Source organism: Jaculus jaculus, chromosome 5, assembly GCF_020740685.1.
Source record: "Jaculus jaculus isolate mJacJac1 chromosome 5, mJacJac1.mat.Y.cur, whole genome shotgun sequence".
Taxonomy (NCBI): Eukaryota; Metazoa; Chordata; class Mammalia; order Rodentia; family Dipodidae; genus Jaculus; species Jaculus jaculus.
The window spans coordinates 57205555-57231258 of record NC_059106.1 but is presented as its reverse complement, the minus strand read 5'-3'; the positions used below and the strand labels follow the sequence as shown (position 1 = coordinate 57231258).

The 25704-nt window shown below is 42.3% G+C and overlaps 1 protein-coding gene across 7 annotated transcripts in view; it reads right to left on the bottom strand.

Moving 5' to 3' along the window:
• Positions 1-562: 562 nt before the first annotated feature.
• Positions 563-25704, bottom strand: part of Srrm1 (serine and arginine repetitive matrix 1) — a 35747-nt gene continuing 10605 nt past the window's right edge. For 4 of the 7 annotated variants that reach the window (XM_004657507.2, XM_045148988.1, XM_045148989.1 and 1 more), the window contains 14 exons: positions 25554-25669; positions 23506-23709; positions 22004-22192; positions 21749-21868; positions 19503-19777; positions 13447-13527; positions 12946-13032; positions 10597-10741; positions 10209-10250; positions 5958-6089; positions 3841-4299; positions 3009-3204; positions 2550-2747; positions 563-1596 (listed from right to left, as the gene is read on the bottom strand). In XM_004657507.2, coding sequence (XP_004657564.1) covers positions 1492-1596; positions 2550-2747; positions 3009-3204; positions 3841-4299; positions 5958-6089; positions 10209-10250; positions 10597-10741; positions 12946-13032; positions 13447-13527; positions 19503-19777; positions 21749-21868; positions 22004-22192; positions 23506-23709; positions 25554-25669 — 2349 coding nt within the window. In that variant the 3' untranslated portion in view covers positions 563-1491. The remainder of the gene's footprint in view (positions 1597-2549; positions 2748-3008; positions 3205-3840; positions 4300-5957; positions 6090-10208; positions 10251-10596; positions 10742-12945; positions 13033-13446; positions 13528-19502; positions 19778-21748; positions 21869-22003; positions 22193-23505; positions 23710-25553; positions 25670-25704) is intronic. The other 3 variants (XM_004657508.2, XM_045148986.1, XM_045148987.1) reach the window with 3 other exon arrangements.

The following is a 25704-nucleotide window of genomic DNA, read 5'->3' as shown; positions in this document are numbered from 1 at the left end:
AACAAAGCAGAAACAAAGCTGTTTGTGGATAGCCAAACCTTACACACCCAGGCTCTAGTAACTTCTTAGTGTCCAGCTTCTGGTAATGTGCAAAGCTCCTTCTGTCCCACAGTGCACACTCACACTGTATTTCACCTGATTTAGTCTCTCTTTTTGCCTGGGGACTTGACCCATGTGTTTTATGTTCCTATTGCACCCCATACTTTGTCTTCCTAGCATGGATCACAGCACTCGGGGAGAAGAAAGAGTTCAGTATCAGGGCTAGAGATGGCTCAGTGGTTAAAGGCACTTGCTTACAAAGGCTGATGGCTGGTTCAATTTCCCAGCTCCCATATTAAGCCAGATGCACAAAATGGCAAATGAGTCTAGAATTTGTAGCAGCACTAGGCCCTAACATATCCATTCCCTTTTTCTTTCTCAAATAACCTTATGTTTAATCATTTTTTTTTGGTTTTCCCAACATAACTCCCAAGTCTAGCAAAAAAGTAAAAATGTAGACACTAGGACTTCTCGGGAAAGCTTTTCCGTAGTATTGAGACAAGTAAAATTGAATGGCAAACACTTTTAAATTTAGAAATTTATTCTGTTTAATCCACAAGCTTTATATAGCTTTAGTTTAAAAAATAAAATAAAATAAAAACAGTGAAATCAAGACACTATTTCAAAATCCGGGACCTTCCAGACTTCCAAATGCAAGAGCTCTTAAAATTGTGTGTATCAATTGGAAGAAAAAGAAAAAAAAAAAAAATGAATGGGAGCCATGACATTTCATAAAGGAAAACTTTATGTAACTGAAGGATCCTTCCTGGACTAGTTGCCTTTACAAAAGAGAGGGAAGGGGCAGGGGTGGGAGACAAAAAACAAAATAGGACAAAATTCCAGTGTTCCGAATCAACTTGTTACATATCAATATAAACCCACAGTGTCCTGGAAAACAACATGCTTTCATTTTTTTTCTGTCTCTTTTTAGAGTTCGAATCCTGATTTATTTCAGAGACTCCACAGGCAACAGAAAGTTTGTGGCATTAACATACTCATGTACACTTTTGTGGTAGCTCAACAGTGGTCTCCTTTCTGGGCAAGCTTACAAACCACACAAGGTTGGAAGCATAACTCACATGAGTGTTTTAAACTCAAGTAAGAAAAAGAGGGAGAAAAAAAATCTCTAGTAATAGGCAAGGGTATTTAAAGGAAACATAAGAATGCCAACAATATTTAAACCCCCTTTTTTAAAAAGGGGATTTTTTTTTTTGGCTTAAAATATTTCACTCTAAATGAACATCAGCTGTCAATGAAAGAATGTCACTAATACACTGTGGACACCTTTGCAATGTAAATCCATGCCCTGTTTTTTTTTTTAAACATGGTGAATTTCAACCTAGCAATTATTACAACAAATGTTATAGTCTAAAGCTCAAACACATTTTAGCAATTTTGAAATTGAATCGAGTACAAACCAAATAAAATTTACATCATAACAAACATTTCCACCTAAGACTGTGGGGATACTTGGGCCTTCCGCATGGACCGCAGAGCCTTTTCGCGCAGGTGCTTTTCCAAGTCATCAAGGTTGTCTTCAGCCTCACTTTCAGTCTCCTGGAAAGCCCAGAATGGCATGTTAGGTTTGCGATGTGAGCGGGAGACGTTGCGCGGAGCACAACAGCTCCGCAAATCTAAGCATTACCATACACTACTGAAACGCATGCCTTCAGGTGCTATGTAAAAATTTATTTCATTATTCTTTTTTGAAATTCTACCTATCCAGTGCTGGGGTTACAGAGTGAAGCGTCATGCCTAATTTGTGTGACACAGGATATCCCACCCAAGGGCTTCTTACATGCGAGGCAATCACTCTCCAACTGAGCTACATCCCCAACCTACTGTAGATCCCTTTTTTCGAATCTAACCCCAGCCAGTCTCATGGCAATCACCCTCCTCCAACTGCGGGGATTACAGGCATGTGCTGATGTCTGCATGCAAACTTTGTTTCTCAGAGGTTACTTAAAAGAAGCAAGTGACGCTGAGGTTGCAGCCCAGTGGCAGAGTGTGTGCCCGACACACAAGTGCTGCTTGTAACACTGCTTCCAAAAACTTGCTCTAAAAAAATCCCAAATACTCTATGTATCATCAAGCTTTTTTGGGAGCCTTTTATATTCTTATCCTTGGCTTTGGCAAATTCTTATTTTTTGGCAGATCACAAAGTAGTTGTTAAAAATATGGCTACCAGGAGGCTGGAGAGATGGCTTTGTGGTTAAGGAATTTGCCTGCAAAGCCAAGGGATCCTGGTTCGACTCTCTAGGACCCACATAAAGCCAGATGCACAAGGAGGTGCAGGCATCTGGAGTTTGTTTGCAATGGGTGGAGGCCCTGATATGCCCACTCTCCTCTCTTTCTCTCTCTCAAATAAATAAATAAAACATATTTTAAAAAAATATGGCTACCAGCAGAGAATGAGTGCCAATTACTAGAAAGAAAAAAGTCACCAACTCCCAAAATGTAACCAGTGCGCTGTCTACAGAGGCAGAAAGACAGCAGCGTCTGTACAGTACCTTCTTGGGCTCTGGCGCTGCCTCGGGCTCTTCCTGGGCTGCTGTGGCCGGGGCCGGGGCCACGGGGGTCGCAGGCGCTGCCGAGGCGCCGGCCTTCTCTTTCTTGTGCTTTTTGTGCTTCTTGTGTTTCTTGTCCTTTTTGTGTTTCTTGTCCTTCTTTTTCTTCTTTTTCTTCCCACCTCCTTCTTGATCTGAATTCTAGAAATCCAGAAGGTAACAGCAATTTAACCAGCCAGATGGAATAGCTAATCTGGGCTTAATACAAGTCGAAGAATATCTGCCACTAAGGAGTCTTCTTCGAAGTGAAACACAGGCCTGGAGAGATGGCTTGGCAGCTAAGGTATTGTCTGCAATACTCACTTCTCTTTTTGTGTGCTTTCCCTGTCTCCCACTGGAAATACCCCACAGAAGTTAAAAAAAAAAAAAAAAAAAACCATTCAAAATAAAATAGATACATACCCTAGCAGGGGATGGGCTTGGTGATGGGCTTTTAGCCTTTTTGACTGGTACTGCAGGTGACCAGTTTGTGGAGGGTGATTGAGACTGGACAGGAGACGGAGGTGCTGGAGGCTTTTTAGTGGCTGGCTCAGGAGATCCAGAAACAGATCGAGAGGATGAAACCCTTCTTACAGATTGAGGGCTTGGTGAGGCAGCCCTAGACACAGGAAAAAACACACACTTAGTATGGAGAACAGACACCTATTCACAAGAAATAGCCACAATATACGAGCAGGTCAAACTCCAAACATTTGTATCACCAAGTCATACAGAGTGTTCATGCCTCACAATGCTCTACTGATTTCAATGTTTCCTATGGCTTAGTAATGTAAGTTTTCTTAGGGCTGCTCTGTCAGTCTTAAATGCAAAAATAAAAACCAACTTTCCTATTTATAACTTCAGGCTTTAGTTTAACCTGATGCTAAGAACCAACTATCTTAACAATGGGATGTGCTAAAATGTGCCTTAGTAATTTGCTTTCATAGCTTACTCCTTACATTAACTTCTCAATAAAGAAAACAGAGGTTGGAGAAATGGCTTGGCAGTTAGGGTATTTGCCCGTGAAGCCAAAGGACCCAAGACTGATTCCCTAGGACCCATGTAAGCCAGATGCACAAGGTGGTGCATGAACCTGGAGTTCATTTGCAGTGTGGCTAGAGGCCCTGGTACACCCATTCTCTACGTTTAATAAAAACCAAAAAACAAAAAACTAAACTATACTTAAACAAACAAAAAGACTACTACATGTTATGCATCTAAGTAGTCCTATCCAAAAAGCATCAAATATTTTTACTTTTTTATCTTTTTAGGTTCCGGAGTCCTGGAGACTCTCCTAATAGGCCTAGTACTTGGAGATGGGGACTGCCTTCTTTGGGGTGACGCCGATGCTCCTCTTCGAACAGGGGGAGGACTTGAGGTCTGAGGAGCACGAGGCCGCGGTGAGGGCGAATGCCGTTTGTTTGGTTGCGGTGAGCGGGTCTCCCGGGTAGAGCGGCTGGGGGAAGACCCTTTCCTATGCTTGGAGGATAAGGAGGGTGAACGTCTCTTGGTGACTGGGGGACTTCTTTGTTTGGGAGGTGGAGAATGGGAGACCCGGCGCTTTGGTGGTGGAGATGGCGATGCCCTGCGCTTGGGCGGGGGTAGGGGCGAGGCTGTTCTTCTCTTTGGAGGTGGAGAAGGAGAGTATCTTCTCTGGATGGGAGGTGAGTATCTTCTTGGGGAAGGCGAGCGCCGGCGTGGAGGAGAAGGAGTCCTAGGGAAAAGCACCGTCATTAAGTTGAAAGACCCGACAGAATCAGGAAATATAAAGAAGACCACCTTTCTGTAGAAATCACCTCTTAAATGTTGAGCCCCTGATGGCCCCCTTGGGAATTAAGCCTCAAATACAACATTCAGGTACAATCGCCTTTTTCAGTCTTTCACACTCTGACCTCCACAAGAAGCCAATTTTCAGGCAAGGTGAGTACAGCTGGGTAATTTTTAAAAAGAATGCCAGCATGGTAGCTACCACCTGTAATTCCAGCTCAGGGGGAAAAGGCTTGAGAGCTTAAGACTGAGGTCTGAGATAGAGACCATACCAAAACAAACACCAAAACAAACCCCACCAACCAAAAATTCCAAATGAACCAACCACAACCTCCATTGCTTCACCTGCAACTAACCCAAAAGCCACTTTGAGGACTGGAGGTTAAGGGTAAAATAGACCTAACACACCTTGCCTGCCATGGAATAGGCACTGTATAACGCCTAATGCTGTGTGTGTGTGTGCACGCGTGTGCACGTGTGCAGTTTTTGGGTAGCCTTGAGCTCAAGGCTATCCTCTGATCTCTCCCTCCCGAGTACTGGCAAACTTTATAGAACTATAGAGCTGGGTGTGGTTGTGTACGCCTTTTATCCTAGCACTCAGAGGCACAGGTAGGACAATTATCCTGAGTTAGAGGCCACCCAGAGACCACATAGTGAATCCAGGTCAGCCTAGGCGAGAGAACAAACAAAAAAGAACTACAGGAACGGCAAACATGTGCCATTAATCCATTATCTACCTTCACAGCTTCCATGCTGCTATTTTATCCAACTATAAAGTCTCAGTGCTAACAGCTTCCACTAATGAATAACCTTTATCTGTTTCAGGATCCTAGACCATAATCATCACAAATCTGTAACTGACCTTCAGTACTTCCTGACAGCTTTCTTTTTTTTTAAAATTAAACTTGAGAGAGAGAATGACCTGACAAGTCTCTGGGTCATTTCTCATGAATTAGACTGAAGTTCTGAGTAATTAGCAAGATTATTACAGAGGTATTTAACAGGTATATGGGACCAATATGCTAACCTTAAAGAGGTCTCTATGTACCAGGATTCTCCATTGCAAAATGAACTTTCTCTTTGTACTTAAGATACTGATGTACCATTCACACACAGCAAAGTGCCTCCGTTAAGCATACACTGCAATGGCTTCATTCCCCTAGGCAGCTCCACATAAACATCCTGGTGTGTTTTCCATACTCTTTCCTTCCTCTCCTTTTCCCCATTGTCTGTTTGTCTTACCTCTCTATAAATCCTACTACTTCACTTTCTCAAGAGCCAAAGGAGTTATAGGTATAAGAAACTATATCAGGCTTCTGTTTTCTATTTCTATAGATTGGAATGTTCTGAGCTTTCCATATACAAAGACTCGTATTAATGTCATCTTCTGTGATGGGCTAAGCTGTGCCACTATAGTAAGTGATTTCCATGATAAAAGATATAGCTAGCTGGGTGTGGTGGAACATGCCTTTCATGTCAGCACTTGGAAGGCTGAGGTAGGATTGTTGTGAGGTCCAGGTCAGCCTGGACTACAGTGAAAACCCTACCTTGAAAAACCAAAAAGTAAGCTCTAAAGGTGCTCTGCCAGCTTATATGACCCGGTACCTTCGTCGTGGCGGCGGCGGTGGAGGTGGCGGCGGCGGCGTGGGAGACCTGCGCCGTCGAGGAGGAGGAGCTGGAGAAGGAGAGCGTCGCCTTCTGGCAGGTGGTGGGGAAGGACTCCTCCTTCTTCTACCACTAAACCAAGGAAGAATTAGATTGGGTCAAAGTCAGTGGCACTGATAAATTAAGTACCCCAGAATATATATTTTCAGTCATTAACACAAGCAGTTTTTAGAGCACTTTTTAAGAGAATATGAATGAATGGTAATGGGCATGCCAGGATCACTTCCCACTGCAAATGAACTTGATACATGGGCCACTTTGTGCATTTGGCTTAAGGGGGTGCCAGTAATTGAACCCAGGCTGACAGGATTTGGAAGGAAGTGCCCTTAACCACTGAGCCATTTCTTCAGCTCCTCATGTTGATTCTTTAATTGTCATCAGTGGCTCAAGGCGTCACTCCTTCCAGGAGTCACTCAGTTTTCCCTGTTCTGCTAGGGTTTTGTGTATGCTAGGCATGTATGCTACATCTGAGCTGTATCTCCAGCCCCATGAACATATCACCACTGTTTAAGAGTTTTCTGTACACTAGGATTTAAAAACAATATCCTAAAGACAAAGAAGCAACATTTTGTGAGCACTAAAGCAATTCCAGGGGCTGTGTAGCTAAAATACACTGGCAAATCATAAAGTCCTTCTTTAATTCTGAGCTGTCACACACGGAAGCAACAGACCTATTTAAAAGCAGGCCAAATTAGTTTGCTAAAACCTTTTCAAGGGATGGCTTAGCAGTTAAGGCAAAGGACTCAGGTTCACTTCCCCAGAACCCACATTAGCCAGACACATGAGGGGGTACATGTGTGTGGAGTACATCTGCAGTGGCTGGAGGCCCTGACGTATCCATTCTCTTTTTGTTAAATAAATTTTTAAAAAGGCAAAAACAAAACAAAAAACCTTTCAAGCTGGGCGTGATAGTACATGCCTTTAATCCCAGTACTTGTGAGGCAGAGGTAGGAGGATTGCCATGAGTTTGAGGCCACCCTGAGACTACACAGTGAATTCCAGGCTAGCCTGAGCTAGAGTAAAACCCTACCTTGAAAAACAAAACAATAACAAAAAAAAAAAAATTCAGATAGTTTACTTTTTTTTTTTTTTTTAAGTTTATGTGCAGTTGAAGTGAGCAGTTTACATGTACTAAGTAGTCAACACAACTAGTTCCTAACTTCTTGCCTGGGATAAGACTGATGTTTCCTGTGAACCTAGAATTAGTCTTAAGTTCTATGTCTTGGTTCCCATATGAAATTAAATAGGAGAAGAACCCGACATTCATTATGATACATACACAATTTCCTTCTTAATCCTAGACATCTGATGGCAATTCCTTTTAAGGTATAGTTTTATCTATTTGTATATGTGTGTTTATGCATATAAATGTACCATGGCCCTTTGCAAATGAACACTAGACACTTTCTGTGTCTGGCTAATGTGAGTGTCTTAGAAATGTGGACCTGGGCAATCAGGCTTTGCAAAGAAGCACTTTAACCACTAAGCCATCTTCCCAGTCTCTGCTGACGATTATTATTATTATTGTGTTTTTCGAGATAGAATCTCTCTGTTGTCTAGGTTGACCTGGAATTCACCATGTAGACTAAGGATGGCTTTGAACTCTCCACAATCCTCCTACCTCTGCCTCCCAAGTGCTGGGATTAAAGGCCTGTGTCACCGCACCCGGCCCCAGTGATAATTTCTAACAGTATTAAACTTGATGTACAACCTAAAACACAGTGGGGTGGGGGCAAGGAACATAACCTTTTTTTTTTTTTTTTTTGCATTTGAGGTGGGGTCTTGCTCTAGTCCAGACTAACCTGGAACTCACACTCTAGTTCCAGGCTGGCCTAGAACTCACACAATCCTCCTACCCCTGCCTCCAGAGTTTTGGGATTAAAGGCATGTGCCCACACCTGGCTGAACATTACTTTTTGTTTTGTTTTGAGGTAGGCTCTCACTGTGGCCAAGGCTGACCTGGAATTCACTATGTAATCTCAGGGTGGCCTTGAACTCACTGCAATCCTCCTACCTCTGCCTCCCAAGTGCTAGAATTAAAGGCGTGCACCACCACGCCCGGCTCTGAACATGACTTTCCAACTTCACTGTTATAAGGACTCTTTCCAGCATAGAATAATAAGCAAAAGAACTATATACCAGTAACATTTTTGCACCAGTGTTTAGTTCTCCTATTAGCAGTGTCACAGAAACCAGAGATCATTGTAGCTTGGGGAAAACACCTTTTGCATTTATTTATTTATTTAGGTAGGGCCTCACTCTTAGTATGTTGTCTCAGGGTGGCCTTGAACTCATGGCAATCCTATTACCTCTGCCTCCCGAGGGGATTAAAGGTGTGCACCACCACACCTGGCCCAGCAATGTTCTTTAGGTTTCTATTATTTCATTATCAAGAAATAGTTTCCTTGGGCTGTAAAGATGGTTTAGTGGTTAAGGCATTTGCCTACGAAGCCAAAGGAGCGTGGTTCGACTCCCCGGGACCCACATAAACCAGATCCACATGGTGGCACATGTGTCTGGAGTTCGTTTGTAGTGTCTGGAGGCCTGGTGAGCCCATTCTCTATCTCTCTGCCCATCTCTCAAACAAATATTTTTTTTTTAAAAAAAGAAACAGTTTCCTTTATAGTATAAATCACTTGCTCCCTGCTTCCAAACAGCCTTTCCAAGAAAAAACTGAGGCTATCTCTAACAACTTCAGAATCTGAGGTATAAAAAGAACAGCCATATACAGGCATGGTGGGACACGCCTTTAATCCCATCGCTCAGGAGGCAGTGGCAGGAGGATCACCGTGAGTTTCAGGCCACTCTGAGACTCCATAATGAATTCCAGGTCAACCTGGGGAACAGTGAGACACTACCTTGAAAAAAAGAGCATCCAGGGCTGGGGAGAAGGCTCTGCAAAGCCTGCCAACTAGGTTGGATTCCCAGACTCCCCAGCACTCACATAAAGCCAAATAAATATCTTATTACACTAAACATTTTAAGCTCCACATTTTCAGATCAGGGATGTAGTAAAATTCCAAATTCTGAAACACTTCTGGGCCCAAGATTTTGAGATAGGGAAAGCATAGTATGTTAACATGACAGGTCCCAAGATCTGGCTTCCCCATGCTTTACCACATATAGGACAGGCCTGAAATAGCAGGTTTTTGTATAGGAGTTGGTTCTAAAATGTTATATGGCCTTATAGTCACATACAAACAAACAAGTAATATAAATACACATTCTATCTATCTGGACTACACAGCCAAAACCTTACTTTTTTCGTTTTTGTTTTTCTTTTTTTTTTTGGGGGGGGGTTGAGGTAGGGTATCACCCTGGTTCAGGCTGACCTGGAATTCACTATGGAGTCTCAGGGTGGCCTCAAACTCTCTGCAATTCTACCTCTGCCTCCCGGCAATCCTCCTACCTCTGCGTCCCGAGTGCTGGGATTAAACGTGTGTGCCACCATACCCGGCTCTTGTTTTTGTTTTTTCAATGTAGGGTTTTGCTATAGCCCAAGTTGACATGTAATTCATTATGTAGTCTGAGGGCGGCTTCGCACTCACGACTACCTTTCTACTTCTGCCTTCTCCTTCTGAGTCCTGGAACTGAGTTCTCGAGTTAAAGGCATGCACCAACATGCACGCCTTACTTTTAGCACCTTAAATTTCTCCATAGTTTTGCTTGCTTTCTTTAAGTTCACCATTAATACTAATTCCTCCCTACTAAGTCTAAGGAAGTATGATTATCTTCACAGAGAAGGTTCTGAAGCTGGGCAAGTGGCACACACTTTTAATTCCAGCACTGGGGAGACAGAGGGTAGAAGGCTTATAGTGAGTTAAAGGCCAGCCTGAGATACATAGTGAATTCCAGGTTAGCCTGGGATATAGCAAGACCCTACCTCAAAAAACAAAAAACAAACAAACAAACAAAAAAACAGGGGGCTGGAGAGATGGCTTAGCAGGTTAAGCACTTGCCTATGAAGCCTAAGGATCCCATTCAAAGTTTTATTTCCCCAGTACCCATTTAAGCCAGATGCACAAGGTGGTGCATGTATCTGGAGTTCGTTTGCAGTGGCTGGAGGCTCTAGTGTGCCCATTCTCTCTCTGTGTTGTTCTCAAATAAACAAACAAACAAACAAAGGTCCGGAAATGAGTGCTTCTCCATATCATTAACCTCATATGTAAAAACAAGTAGTGTCTAACCAACCTTTTAGTCACTGGCGATTGCCATCGTTTTCCCATCTGCATCCTGAGAGCAGTGGAGAAAAACAAGTGTCAGAAATTCCATTCACTAATTTATTTACTTTCATGGAGCTCAATACCACTGACAGAAATATCTTTTTTTAAGCTTTTAAAGATGGTCAAAATCAATGCTATGGTTTAACTGGCTTATTCTAATCATGCAAGACAGTAGCTTAACACTTTCCTATTAACAACTAGGAACCAAGAAAAAAAGCCCAGACCCAAACAAAACCCTTGAAATGAACAATTAACCAAACTCTAAAATAAAATAGTCACGAGCCCCACTCTTCAAATTATCAAGTTTCATCCCAACTCCAGTACATCAATGAATAAACATTCAAGAAGGCTATTACCGAGGGGAAGTCTCTTTTTGGCGCTTGCGTGGTGATGGAGAAGCACTCCGTGAAGGGGAATGTCTCCGCCGCCTGCCTACCTCGCCATTCTTCACATGGGATCTCTTGGGTCGCTCATCTTCTGAGGAGGAGGATGAGCCAGAGTCTGTAATCACACAGCCAAGAAAAAAATTGCACACACACAACAAATTACACTAGGTCTGTGCTTAAAGAAGGTGTCCAAGCTTCTTGAATCTAGACCAAATTATCAAGCACCCAAGCCATAAGCCTTTTTATTTTTACTTTTTGGGCCAGGTTCTCCCTCTAGCCTACATCAATCTCCTGAGTGCTGGGATAAAAGGTATGAGCCATTATGCCCATCTGTAAGCCATAACCGAGTCTGATGTAAGGGGATCACTGAGAGCTTGAGGCCAGCCAGGGCTAAAGAGTAAGTTCTCGGGTTAGGCTAGCTAGAATGAAACAGCCTCAAAATAAATAAATAAATAAAAAGTGCCTCAAAGGCTGGTGGCGGGGTTGAAGAGATGGTGGAGATGGCTCAGTGGTTAAGGCGCTTTGCCTGTGATGCCTAAGGACCCAAGTTCGATTCTCCAGGTCCTGTGTAAGCCAGATATGGTGGTGCAGGTATAGAGTTCATTTGCAGTGCCTAGAGGCACTGGTGCACCCATTCTCCTCCCCCCCCCCCCCCAGTAAATAAGTAAAAGCAAATAAATCAGAAAAAAGAAGGCTGGTGGTGTAGCTCAGTGACAACACCTGCCTAGCAGAGGCAAGCGCTGGGTTCCAGTTCCATTCCCAGCACTGCCAAAGAAGCACTGCAGAATCACTGAGGGACCAGGGGCACAGCACTGTTGGCAGAGTGCTTGCCTGGCATAGGCATTATGGAATACACCTAAAATCTCAGCACTTAGGAGATGAAGACAGGAGGATCAGAGAAATTAAAATTATGCTTAACTATTTAGCAACTCTAACGCAAGCCTGGACTGTGAGATCTTGCCTCAAAAACAAAACAAAATAAAAAACACGTTAGTGACATAAGCTAGTAAGAACAGAGTACCTGGTTTAAAGATCAGGTTTCTGTGTGGACACTTCTAAACCAACATTACAACTATGTTCTGTAAATACATATGCTACACCTGTCCAAGTCTAAAAGCAGCCTTACTCCCCACCAATTAGGCAAATGACTCAATAAATGGTATGTTTTTACAGAGAAGCATAACCACTAGAAATCAAATGAAGCACACTCATGACAAGGACAAACAGTGCCTGAAGCATAAACATTTATCTAGGAACAAACTTCTTAGCAAAAGCCTTCATGTGGAAGATTGGGGAGGGCAGGGTGGTTAATAATGCTTTTCTAGCTTTGAGAGTATACAACTTTGAGACCAAAGGAAATATAAATACTATTGTAAATGAACCTCAGATACACGGGTCACTTTGTGCATCTGGCTTTAAGGGAGTGCTGGGGAATTGAACCCAGACATACAGGTTTTGTAAGCAAGTGTCTGTAACCACTGAGCCAACTCCCCAGCCACAAACTTCTCCCCATCCCGCAGCAGCTTTCTGCTTTAACTAATTCATGGCAATCCTCCTATGTCTGCCTCCTGAGTCCTGGGGTTAATGGTGTGTGCTAACACCCAGCTAGGAGCATTACTTTTTATGACTCTGGGAAACTAACTGAGGGCTTTACAATTTACTAAGCTGAATTCTATCATTAAGCCATGCTTTCAGCCAAATGTATTATAACAATGCAACAATTTAAATGCAAATTTATTTAAGGATTTAAAACACAAAGACAGTGACACACACAGTGACTGATATATCCCCCCAAACACATTTTATGTAGGCAAATATTGTACCTTCCTTCTTTTGGAGGTGTGTTTCATGTAGCTTAGGCTGGCTTCAAACTCAATAAACTTACTATGTAGCTGAGGATGACCTCGAACTCTTGATTCTCTGCTTCTACCTCCCAAGTGCTGGTTAAAGGTATGTACCTAGCCTGTCTTTTTAATTTTTTTTTTTCTTTTTGTTTCTGCATTTTAAAGGTAGGGTCTCACTCTCTAAGAGCCCAGGCTGACCCGGAATTCACTATATAGTCTGAGGACAGCCTCAGGAAACTCTCAGCGATCTTCCTGTCTCCTGAGTAGTGGGATTAAATGTGTGGGCCACTATGCCTGGCTTTGTATTTTTTTTTTTTTTGAAACAGAGTCTCACTGTTTTGCTCTGGCTGGTCTTGAACTCATGGCAATTCTCTTGCCTCAGCCTCTTAAGTACAGGTGTTGGCATGGGCCATCTTTTTTCTTTTTTTTTAAATATATAGCTATGGAGGTGGAAAAGTTGACTCAGTAAGCATACCAGAGGAAGACTGCTGATTCTGTCTTCTGTACTGGCGTCTCTGCTGCACAGAATCTGCCGCAGCCATTTTACCACCTTTATCTTCTTCTGAAAGATGGATGTTTATAGTGTTTCTTTAGTTATGCACATGAGTAATTTGACTTAACCTAATAGGAAAACAGTCTCTAAAACCTTTATCTAGTTGGATCAAGTGACACAACTATTAAATATAGTCAACATAAACTTACTATCTTATTACAGGTGAGGCTAGGTGCCAAGTATTTCAATTAGCTGTCAGAGCACTTATCTCCATTGTAGAGATGAGAGAAAAAAAAGTTCGAATGAATTCAGTATAATAAGCAAACAAAACAATTAAATGTTGGAGCTAGGCATCCCAACCAGGTCTGACTGACTTGTCTTAGTTCTTCTCCACTGGGCCATCCTATGTAACTTCTAATCTGAAAGGAACGAGCAGATATGCAAAACAGGAAAGCCCTCTTTAGAACCTTCAGTGAGACTTACCCGATTCAGAGAGTTCTACTTTTCTAGGCTTCGGTGCTGGTGAAGGCGATTCTCTTTTCTCAGAACCTTTATGTTTTGTCACTAAAAAACAAATGGGAAAAAAACCCCTTCACTTAAAAACAATAAAAAGGCTGGGTGTGGTGACACACGCCTTTAATCCCAGCACTTGGGAGGCAGAGGTAGATGGATTGTCCTGAGTTCGAGGCCACCCTGAGACTACAGGGTGAATTCCAGGTCAGCCTGAGCTAGAGTGAAACCCTACCTCAATCCCCCCACCAAAAGAAATACAGAAAATGTCTTAGTACAAGAATATGTGTGACTATCTACATGAAGAATTCACTTTAAGAAATGTTAATATTAAGAAATTAATAAAATTAAGAAATGTTCTATAAGATCTTGGTTATCACTATCTAAAATGGAATGATTTTTTAAATGTTCAGTGAAAAGCCTCAGAATGCAGTTACTTGAATCTCACAACCTAAGACACACACAGACCTTCATTTCCATAGAGTTCATCAACATAAGTAGCAGAGCCTGGTTTATGGAGTGAGATACTGTACCCCTCCAAAATGGAAGAGAGCACCTATGCACACATTCCAGTTACTGCTGCATAAGAGCAGGCTTAACAATTATTTTAGGGACTGGAGAGATGGCTCAGTGGCTAAAGGTGCTTGCTTGCAAAGCCTGATATCCTAGGTTCAATTCCCTAGTACTCATGAAAATCAGATGCATGAAGTGGCACATGTGTCTAGAGGCCCAGGTGGGCCCATTCTCTCTGTCTCTGTTTGCCTATCTACTTTCACAAATAAATAATATTTAAAGCCAGCTATGGTGGCACATGGCTTTAGTCACAGCACTTGGGGAGGCTGAGGTAGGAGGATCACTGTGAGTTCAAGGCCTCCCTGGGCTATAGCAAGATCCTACCTCAAAGGAGACTGCTTGGATATAAGCATCCATTTCCTTAAGAAACATTAAAAAAATATGATTGTAATAGCCAGGCATGGTAATATATGCTTTTAATCCCAGCACTCTGGAGCCTGAGGTAGGAGGACCACTACTAATGAGTTCAAGGCAAGTCTGGGGCTACAGGGAGAGTTCCCTACCAACAACAAAAAAGATGGTCAAGTCTATGGCCATTATCACCCTGAATGGGCCATCTCATCTGATCTCAGAAGTTAAGCAGGGTTGGGCTGGAGAGATGGCATAGCGGTTAAGGCGTTTGCCTGCAAAGCCAAAGGACCTCAGTTCAATTTCCCAGGACCCACGTAAACCAGATACACAAGGGGACATATATATGTGGAGTTCGTTTGCAGTGGCTTGAGGCACTGATGTGCCCATTCTCTCTACCTCTTTCTATGTCACTCTCAAATAAATAAAAGCAAACAAAAAAGTTAAGCAAGGTCAAGGTCTGATTGCTATTGGTATTTGTATGGGAGAATACAGAACCCTGTGGGCTTTCCTGGGTGTTGTGGCCTTTAATCCCAGCATTTGGGAGACAGAGGAAGGTAGGAGGATCTTCTTGAGTTCAAAGCCAGCCAGAACTACAGAGTGACTTCTAGGTCAGCTTGGGCTAGAGTGAGATCCTACCTCAAAAAAAACTCTAAAAGAAGTAGTTAAATTTGCATGATAGTTGGCTCACATGTACTTCGTAAATTATACAATTAATTTTTTAGTGGTAATACATACTGAGAATCTCATCCCAACTTAAATCTCTCATTAATAGTGTATCCGAGTCTTAAATTTATGCCTCCAAACAAAAGTCCATTATAAACTCCCACTCTGATTTTTAAATAGCGTTGTTATGAGTAATTCATTTTTCTGTATTTTTGAGATTTTGTAGTGTTTCAATTAATTATTAACCTTTCACAATTATCTAAAAGTTCACTTGTAAAACTCTATGACCAGACATAGTAAAATAACCATCAAGTGTCCATGGAGCACAATTTATAAGGCTAACTTAATATAAACTCAAAAGTACTATCACCTGGACAGTAGAGTTTCAAAGGGTAAAGTGGGATAAAGTGGGGAGAAGGAGAGAATTACCATGGGATATTATTTCCAATTATGGGGGTTGTCAATAAAAAACAAACAAACAAAAAATTACCATCACTACAGCAAGGTACAAGTCTTGCTCGCAAAGCCTGCAAAACTGCATGTGATTCCCCAGAACCTACATAAGGCTTGACACAGAAAGTGGTGCATTTGTCTGCTGTTCAGTAGCTGTGGCAAGGACTAATGCTCTCACACGTAAATAAAGAAATAATATTCGGCTGGAGAGATGGTCTGAAAGTGCTTGCTGGCAAAGCTTGCTGGCCTAGGTTCAAATCCCTGGTACCTGGAACTTGTTTACATCCCCTTGCTCTCTGGCTCGCTTTTTCTCAAATAAACCGGGGTTGGTGGAGCTCACCCTGAATCCCAGTACTTCAGAGGTAAGATTACTAAGTACTACCTATGCTGGGGACAGAGTTGTGTAGCCTAGGACTCGTGTTTTCCAGGTCAGCTTGGGCTACAATGAGACCTTATCTCAAAAAAAGGAATGGGGGAGCCTAGAGAAATGGCTGAGTGGTTTAAATCCCCAGTACCCACATAAAGTCAGACAGATGCACAAAGTGGCACATGCGTCTGGAGTGTGCCTGCAATGGCTCTCTATTTGCCTCTTTCTCTCCCAAATAAATTAAAACTTTAAAAAATCATTTGAAGCCAGGCGTTGTGGCACACGCCTTTAATCCCAGCATTCTGGAGGCAAAGGTAGGAGCAATACCATGATTTCAAGGCCACCCTGAGCTAAAGTGAGACCCTACCTGGGGGGAGGGGAGGAGGGCAACCCAACAACTACATAGTTAATTCCAGGTCAGCCTGAGCTACAGTGAGACACTACCTTGAAAAACAAACAAACAAAATCACTGAGGGCTGGGCATGGTGGGTCAAACCTTTAATCCCAGCGCTCGAGGCAGAGGTAGGAGGACCTGCCTGGGCTAGAGTGCTGAATAAAATATTTTTAAAAAATATACTTGCTGGGCGTGGTGGTGCATGCCTTTAATCCCAGCCCTCAGGAGGCAGAGATAGGAGGATTGCTGAGAGTTTGAGGACAGCCTGAGACTACATAGTGAATTCCAGGTCAGCCTGGGCTACAGCGAGACCCTACCTCAAAAAAAAAAAAAGAGTAATAACAAAAAAAGATACATGAAGGGCTGGGTGAGATGTCTCAGTGGTTAAGGCAGTTGTCTATAAAACTTAATAATCCAATTTAGATTCGCATATACCCATATAAAGCCAGATGCACAAGGTGGCACATGCTCTGGAATTCGTCTGCAGTGGCTGGAGGCCTTGATGTACCCATTCTCTTTCTCCCTCTACTTCTTTCTCTCAAATAAACACATAAATAAAAATAAAAATTTAAAAATATGCATGTAAAGAGTTAGGGATTTAGCTCAATGGATTCACACTTGCCTAGCAAGCACCAAAGCCCTGGGTTTAGTCCTCAGCACCTGAGGGGGGGACCCACAAAGATTAAAATATACACACAGGTTATGTATGTATGTATAAAAGATACCTGAAGGCTGGAGAGATAGCTTAGGGGTTAAACTGCTTGCCTGCGAAACCTAAGAACCCATGTTTTGACTCTCTAGATCCCACATAAGCCAGACACACAAGTGAGGCAAGCGCAAGGTACACATGCCCACCAGGTGGCACAAGCACCTGGACTTCCATTTCACTGGCTGAGGCCTCAGTACGCCAATTCTCTCTCTCTGAAATAAAATTAAAAAAAAAAAAATTAAAAAGATATTGAGCCCAGCGTGGTGGCACACGCTTCTAAACCCAGCACTCACAAGGCACACGTAGGAGGGTCACAGTGAATTCTAGGCCTCCCTGGGATAACAGAGTTCCTGGTCAGCCTGTGCTAGAGTGAGACTCCACCTCTTACCTCCCCCTTTTTTTGGTTTTCTGAGGTAGGGTCTCACTCTAGCTCAGGCTGTCCTGGAATTCACTCTGTAGTCTCAGGGTGCCCTTGAACTCATGGTGATCCTCCTACCCCCTAGGATTAAAGCCGTGCATCACCACACCCGGCCAGAACCTCCTTCTTAATGACCATCATTAAAGTCTTCTGTAGCCTTCAAACTTTAGTCAGAGAGGTGCATTAATTTTAATACACAGTATAAAGGTTATATCCACATAGCTCAAGCCAATATTATGCTTCAGTGGACATAAAGCAAATTCTAAGCTGCTCACAATAACCCTTTGTTAAGGCTGAATTTTGTTTGAAAAAGGAAGCACTGTGTCCCAGATCCCACAGAAAACAAAACTAGTCCTTGCCCTCCATCCTAACTTACCCTTCTTGTACCTAAATACCTGCCAGCTCTTATGTGAACTAAGCATATGCCAAATATAAGAGGTTGGTACCTATGAACTCCTGGAAAGGTAACCAATGACCTTAACAATCACCCCATTTTAACCAAGATTTAGTCCTCCTATTCATGATCTAAATGGAAAAACCAATTTTCCCCCCAAGATAGTAATAGGGACATTTAGAGTGCTTTTATTCCTTTCCTTACACAGCTTTATGTCCAGATGAAATATTTAGACATGCAAAGTTCAAAGATAAAGGCAAAATGCTTAGGACAATAAGCATCAAATTTGGACATACCAGAAACACTGAAAGGAACCCCCCCATTTTGTACAAAATAAGAGTACATATTATGAAAGAAAAGGGCCTAAAGCTCCATACTGAAGCAACCACATCTTTTAAAAACCATTTATTTTCTTGCAAGCAGAGACAAGACAATGGGCGCTGCAAACACACTCCAGACACATGTGCTACTCTGAGCACCTGGCTCTACTGAAACATCTTTTTCTTTTTTTTGGTTTTTCGATATAAGATCTCACTCTTTAGCCCAGGCTGAGCTGGAATTCACAATGTACTCTCAGGCTGGGCTCAAACTCACAGCAACCCACCTACCTCTGCCTCCCAAGTGCTGGGATTTAAAAAGTGTGTGCCATGCCTACTGAAACATCCATATCTTAATGAGGCATTACCTAATTAATTTGATGTTGAAATTATTTGGTACAGATTGCCAGTATTGGCTGGTCCTCATTCTAGTGTTAATTTATCTATACCTCAACTATAATAGCACACTCTGGGGTCCAACGGGATCTGAACTACCTCAGTACATGCTAAATTATATCACTCCTTAAAATCTCATGGCTATAGCTTTGTACAGTTCTCCCCACTTCCCTACCACTCACCTTTCAGGCTGTCCGTGCAACTCAAGCCCTAACTGCCATCAGCATAATTCAATCCGGTCCTATAGGTGTCCTCCATGAATATTTAGTGCTCAAAGAAAGCCAAAGGCAATAGACCACAACTCAGCCTAACACAACGTTCGATTTGCCTGGCAGGATCAAGATCTTAACCCCTCCCTCAAAAACCAATCAGAAGAATTAAGCAAGCACAACACTCAAGAACCCTGCCAAAAGCTAAAGCCCAAACCATCAGCTTTTAAGAGGATACCATGTCCTTCCTTTGGAGCATAACCTGATCAAAAGGAATCAACACACAGAGTCCTCAAGTAAGACATCAAAGAAAAAAAAAGGCTAACTGGTTTCAGAGTAATAAAACATGTTCTTATCATAAGAACACAAACTTCAATTAGTGACTTCAACTCAAACAGCCTTTGGCTAGCTGGCAATTGTTCTACTGCTCGATGCCCTCTGGCATCGCTAAAAAACAAGCTGCTTTTACATTTAATCTCCATGTCAATACACCCCTGAGAATTTAAACCAAGAGCCCCCCAAAACAAACCTTATAGCAAATTTACCTATATAATCCGCTACTCTAACTCCACGCTTTTTTGTTGTTTTCCCAAGGTAGGGTCTCACTCCAGCCCAGGCTGACCTGGAACTCTCCGTAGTCCCAGGCTGGCCTCGAACTCACAGCAACCCTCCAACTCTGCTTCCCAAGGGCTGGAATCAGAGGTGTGCACCGCCTGGCTGACCTCCTGCTCTGAAAGGTGGGTGGAGTGCATACTCTGCAGCACAGAGAAAACATCGATTTTTACCTTTACCTGACGCTCTCCCTGGAGACACAGAAACACGACTTTTTCTCGTACGGTTTGATTGTTGGGGTGTTGGGGAATGCCGAGGTTTTGGTGGTGGAGATGCTGGAGGTGATGGCCTGTGCCTTCGCCTTGGAGGACTTGCGGAAGGAGACAACCTACGAGTTTTTCGAGGAGGACTGGATGCCCTCTTGGGAGGCTTCTTTGGCGGTGACCGAGAACGAGATGAAGAGGATGAAGAGCTACTTCCAGACAAGGATGCTGATGAACGCCTTCTTCTGTGGAACAAAGCATTCACTTTCACAAGCTGCATACCTATGAAGGCTGACTTTACACAATGTACAGTTTGCAAAAAGTACAACTACTTTTATCCAACTTTTGAGTTTATGTAGCTAAGTATATAAATTAGTCCAAAACCACGGGAAACAAAACCTTAACCCAGGATAGGAAACAGCTAGTTCTGAGGCTGAATATAGACTGATTCTGGTCAATGTGCTTGCCTCTAGGTATGAAAACTTCACGTTGAGTGCTATAATCCAGTAACTACTCATCGCTTTCTTCCTTAATGATACTGGTGTTTTGGAGTCTGCATACAAACTATGGGTGGCAGAGTATTATTCACGTATTAAGATATCAAGCAACCTTGAAGTTGCGCTTAAAAAAAAAAAAGGTGTGCAAGGTTAGGAATTTGTTTAGCTACATAAACTTAGAAGCAGGGGCCTCTCGAATTCTGCGGCAAAATCTGTGTTAAGTTCTGTTGCAATTATGTGTACCTGCAGAATTCACCTTTGGCGGAAGAATTCCTGAGAACCTGAAAAAAAGAAACCCTACCTTAAGTGTGAGATTTAGAACTGGCTGAAAGGGAATCTTACACAATCTGCAAAATATTTTGACTGCTAAATGGCTTAGTAGGCGACTATTAAAACATGCTTTCTGCAAAACTCCAATAAGAAATAGCTGTTTCCCCTAATCTTGTATTAGAAGCGTCAACATTGCTTTTCTTCTAAGCAAAAACAATCAGAGAACCTATTTAATGTGCCCACTTCTTTATTACCATAGACTCAAACCAAAGTTCTGTCCAGAGCTGGGGGTACATTTTCAGTGATAAAATCGCATGCTTACCACGTGGGGCCCTGGGTTCAAACCCTAGCAGCAAAGACAAACAACAAATTTCTGTCTAAAGAATAATCTGAAAGCTTATTCTTCATAGCTCCTTCTAGAATCAGGCAACTGCCAAGAAATTAAAAAAAAAAAAAAAAAAAAACCTCTTCCCAGTGTGCCAGGTTCTACTTTGGACAGTTGGTCACATTATGTGTTATAATAATATATTCAAGAACAAAGTATTTATTGATTGATTGTTTCTCACTGTAGGGTTTTACTCTAACCCAGGCTATCCTGGAATATTTTACCTTATGCCCATTTTAATATAGCTTAAGAAATTGAAGGTATTTTAGCATGTTTAAATAAGATTATAGAGATTTTATAAGTTATGTCAATTCTGTTTGAGCTATCTATGATTACTTATACAAGGAAAAGAAACTGAAGTGTAATAGTAAACAGATTATTATTTTAAAAATGATGAAAATAGGTTTCTGGCCCTATAGCTATTTTTTCAGAAACTGGAAGTTAAAAATCACATGAAAAAGTCACCAATTCTAATTATTGTTATTATTATTATTATTTGAGGTAAGGTCTCATTCTAACCCAGGCTGACCTGTGGAACTTACTCTGTAATCCCAGGCTAGCCTCAAACTCAAACAGCGATCCTCCAACCTCTGCTGGGATTAACGCCCCCATGCCTGGCCTCGTTTTTGTTTTTGAGCCAGGTATCATATCCTTGAACTCATTATATAGCAGATGTGCACCTGCAACTCCTGCCTAACCTACCAAGTAGTAGAACTAGGTACCATCACTGCACCTAGTTTATGCAGTGCTGGGGAGCAAAGTCAGGGCTTTGTGCATACTTGGCAAATACTCTACCATCTGAGCTACATCTTCAGCCCCCCAATTCTTTTACTTGGCAGAATTTAATTAGGGCCCTGAAGAGAAAGTTAACATAAATTCACTATGCAATAGTGAATTTCTTACTTTCACAGCTTAACACCACAGTTTAAATGTAATGGACTCTTCAGAAGACATCGTGTATCACTCCAGATCTGTCTTCCAGTGAGACAAAAAATTATTATAAAAATTATCCCAAAGCAAACATGATCCTGAAGTATCAAAAACCTGTCACTTCTAATGCTTACCGTCTTCCTGGTGATCTGCTCCGCCTGTGTCTTGGTGGAGGTGGCATTCGTCTTGGGGGAGTCCTCCTTCGAGGTGATGGCCGTCTTCTTGGGCTCGGCCGCCTTCTAGGTGAGTATGACCTGCCATGATATCAGAATTAGGTCTTCAGTAACATATGCTGAAACTATGACTTTGAAATGATTTACATGATTCTATCTAAGAAAACAGCACATACAACCTAAAATGTTTCTTCTCTGTAAGACAGACGTACATACCTTGATCGGGACCTATGGCGGCGTCTTGGTCTGTTATGAGAAGGAGACCGAGAACGTGTACGTGATCTTGATTTGGAACGTGAACGAGATCTCGGTCGAGTCTTTTCCTTTTCCTTCTTGGCATTCTTTTCTGGAGAAGGTTCTTTAAGCTCTTGTACAGGTTCCGGCTTTGGAACTTTCAGGATATCACTGCAAAATAGAATCATATTTTTCCCCTCTTTTCAAAATCTGAGTCAATATAATGATACAGTAACATGGTTCTTTGGTTAAGGAATTTAGAAATCCACTTCTCTGGCATACTTCAGTGGGGCCCACTGAGTAACTAACCACTCAGTCTCATGTATTTTTTTGCACTCACATGGTGTGTGTGCTGATGAGCAACAGCCAGAAGAGAACTATGAATGTGCTCCCCTCCACAGCTCAGGCATGTTCCCTTGAGGCAGCCTGTCTCAGACTCCAGAGTTGTTTCCAGGAGCCATGAGCAGATGCTTACATGATTCACAGGCCACCTCAGGCCTTCATGCTTTCATGGAAAGAGCTCTTACCTACTGAGCCATCTCTCTTGACTGCCCTCAAACACTTCTAAAAAAAACTAGAGCATACCCAGTATGGCCAAAAGATGGGACAGAGAAGAAAGGGAGGGAGGGAGAGAGGAAGGGAAGGAAAAAAGGAAGAAGGGGAAGGGAAGGAGGGAGGTTAGAAACAAAGTTGTCCTCAACATATAGGGCTGGAGCATCAAGTTACAATATGTAATAACATACTAACTCACCTCTGGGACACTTCCTTATGTTATCTACAATTTCAACAAACTCTCTCTCTCGTTTTTTGGTTTTTCAAGGTAGGGTCCCACTCTAGTTCAGGCTGACCTGGAATTCATTATGTAGTCTCAGGGTGGCCTTGAACTCAGTGATCCTCCCAAGTGCTGGAATTAAAGGTGTGCGCCACCACGGAAGGGTTCTAATTTAAAAAAAAAAAAAAAAAAAGCAAGCCGGGAGGTGTGTTGCGCGCCTTTAATCTCAGCCCTCAGGAGGCAGAGGTAGTAGGATTACCATGTGTTTAAAGCCAAAATGAGACTACACAGTGAATTCCAGGTCAGCCTGGTTGAGAGCAAGACCCTACCTCAAAAAAAAAAAAAAAAAAAAAAAAACCTCTAGGGCTGGAGAGGTGGCTTAGCAGTTGAGGTGTTTGCCTGCAAAGCCAAAGGACCTAGGTTCGATTCTCCAGGACCCGTGTAAGCCAGATGCACAAGATGATGCATGCATCTAGAGTTCTTCTGAGGCAGCTGGAGGCAGTGGCATGCCTATTCTTTCTCTCTCTCAAATAAATAAATAAAATATATTAAAAAAGAAAAAAACCACCAGCAAACACACACACACACACACACACACACACAGAGGAAAAGAATCCACATGAAAAATAATTTGCTTTTTAAATCAGGTTGCATTTTCAGGTACCACTAGCAGCTTAAAAATTATGGTTTGTACATCAATTTGTGAACTTGCCTAGTAGATGTTGCCTCTTGTACTAAAGACTCTTTTATTTTCACTGAAGATTCTGGGAGCTCTGGAGTTTTTTCCTTCTTTTCTGGGGCAGGGGAAGGACTCCGGCTCTTGGTTCTGTGCCGGGGAGATCGAGAATGGCTGCGCTTTCTCTCTCTCCTGACAGGGGAAGATCGTCTTCTAGGAGATGGAGATCTGGATTTGCGTCTAGGATGAAAGCAATTGTTTCAGGTTTTTGAATAATGCAGATTGGAAGAGGTCAAAGAAAAAAATGAGAATTATTCTTTCAAAGTTGCCCACTGTTTCTTTAAAATATGTTTTTATTTATTTGTTATTTATTTATTTAGAGGAAGAAAGCAGCAGAGAGAAAGGTCATGCTAGGGCCTCTAGCCACTGTAAATGAACTCCAGATGCATGTGCCCCTTTGTGCATCTGGCTTATGTGGGTACTGCAGAGTTGAACTGGGATCCTCTGGCTTTGCGGGCAAATGACTTAACCACTAAGCCATCTCTCCAGCCCCTTGCCCACTGTTTTTATCTGAGGCAGTCCATGTGGAAACATGATATCCTATTTCATGTATGTGATAGGGAGAGCCAAGAGAAAACTACAAGGACAAGAAAATTAAAGCTAATAGCTGGGCTGGAGGATCACTGTGAGCTCCAGACCACCCTGAGACTACAAAGTGAATTCCAGTTCGGCCTGGGCTACAGGGAGACCCTACCTCAAAAAACAAACAAAGAAACCAACAAAAACAAACAAACAAAAAACACAACCAAACAATAAAAACCAAAAACAACCCAGCCTCAAATATGTCAATTGTAAGGGAGGCTAGCACTGATTTGGGACTCTAGACCTTGATTTCCAACTATGCCCAGGAATCAAAGATGCTTAAAATTAGTAATATTCTTGGGGCTAGAGATATGGTTTAGCAGTTAAGGAGTAAGGACCCAGTTTCATTCCCCAATACCCACATAAAGCAGATGCACAAGGTGACACTTGCATCTGGAGTTTGTTTGTAGTGGCTAGAGGCTCGGACACACCCACTGTCTTATCTGCCTAGATAAACAAAATATCTATTTAGGAGGATTTCCGTGAGTTACAGGCCAGCCTGAGACTACACAGTCAATTCAAGGTCAGCCTAGGCTACAGCAAGATGCTACCTCAAAAAACAATAAATAAAAACCAAACACGGTTTTAGTGATGATCATTTGAGTCAAATGATTTGTTTAAAACAAACATTATGGGCTGGAGAGATAGTGTAGCAGTTAAGCGCTTGCCAGTGAAGCCTAAGGACCCCGGTTTGAGGCTCGATTCCCCAGGACCCACATTAGCCAGATGCACAAGGAAGGGGGCACATGCATCTGGAGTTCATTCGCAATGGCTGGAAGCCCTGGCGCACCTATTCTCTCTCTATATCACTCTCAAATAAATAAAAATCTTTAAAAAAAAAGTTAAAACAAACATTATTAGGCTTTTTTTTTTTTGAGGAGACTTGATACTGCTATGGGTGGCCTCAAATTCATGATCCTCCAGACTCAACCTAAGTAGCTGGGTTTACAGGGATGTGCAATAATGCTTGGCAACAAAAATAGCTCATAATCCCATAGGGAAGCCATGAAAACTACAATAGAACCCCTTCTCAATAATGCTACTAGCTTCCTGTAACAGTGCATATTTCTACTACAGAATTCTTTAAGGTCTAAAATACCAATAAAACATTATGTAGCCGAGCATGGTGGCACATGCCTTTAATCCCAGCACTCAGGAAGCAAATGTAGGAGGGTTGTCATGAGTTCAAGGCCAGTCCAAGACTACACAGTGAATTTCAGGTCAGCCTAGGCTAGAGCAAGACTCTACCTTAAAAAAACAAACCAACCACACAAAAATAAAAATAATCGTGGTGGTACATGCATGTTTTCAATACAACCAAGGTAGAAGTAGAAGCATCACCGTAAGTTTGAGGCCATCCTGAAACTACAGGTCAGCCTAAGTGAGACCCAACCTTGTAAAACAAAACCAAACACAAAATGTGTGCACCCATTATGTAATACCTTCTTGGGCTTCGAGACCTCTCCCTTTTTTCTCTGCTGCTTTCTTTTTCTTCCTTATCTCTCTTATCTTTGTCTTCATCTTGTTTTTTCATAGATGCCAATTTTTCTTGTTCAATCTGCAAGGTCAGGTTTTTCAAAGGACACACCGTTA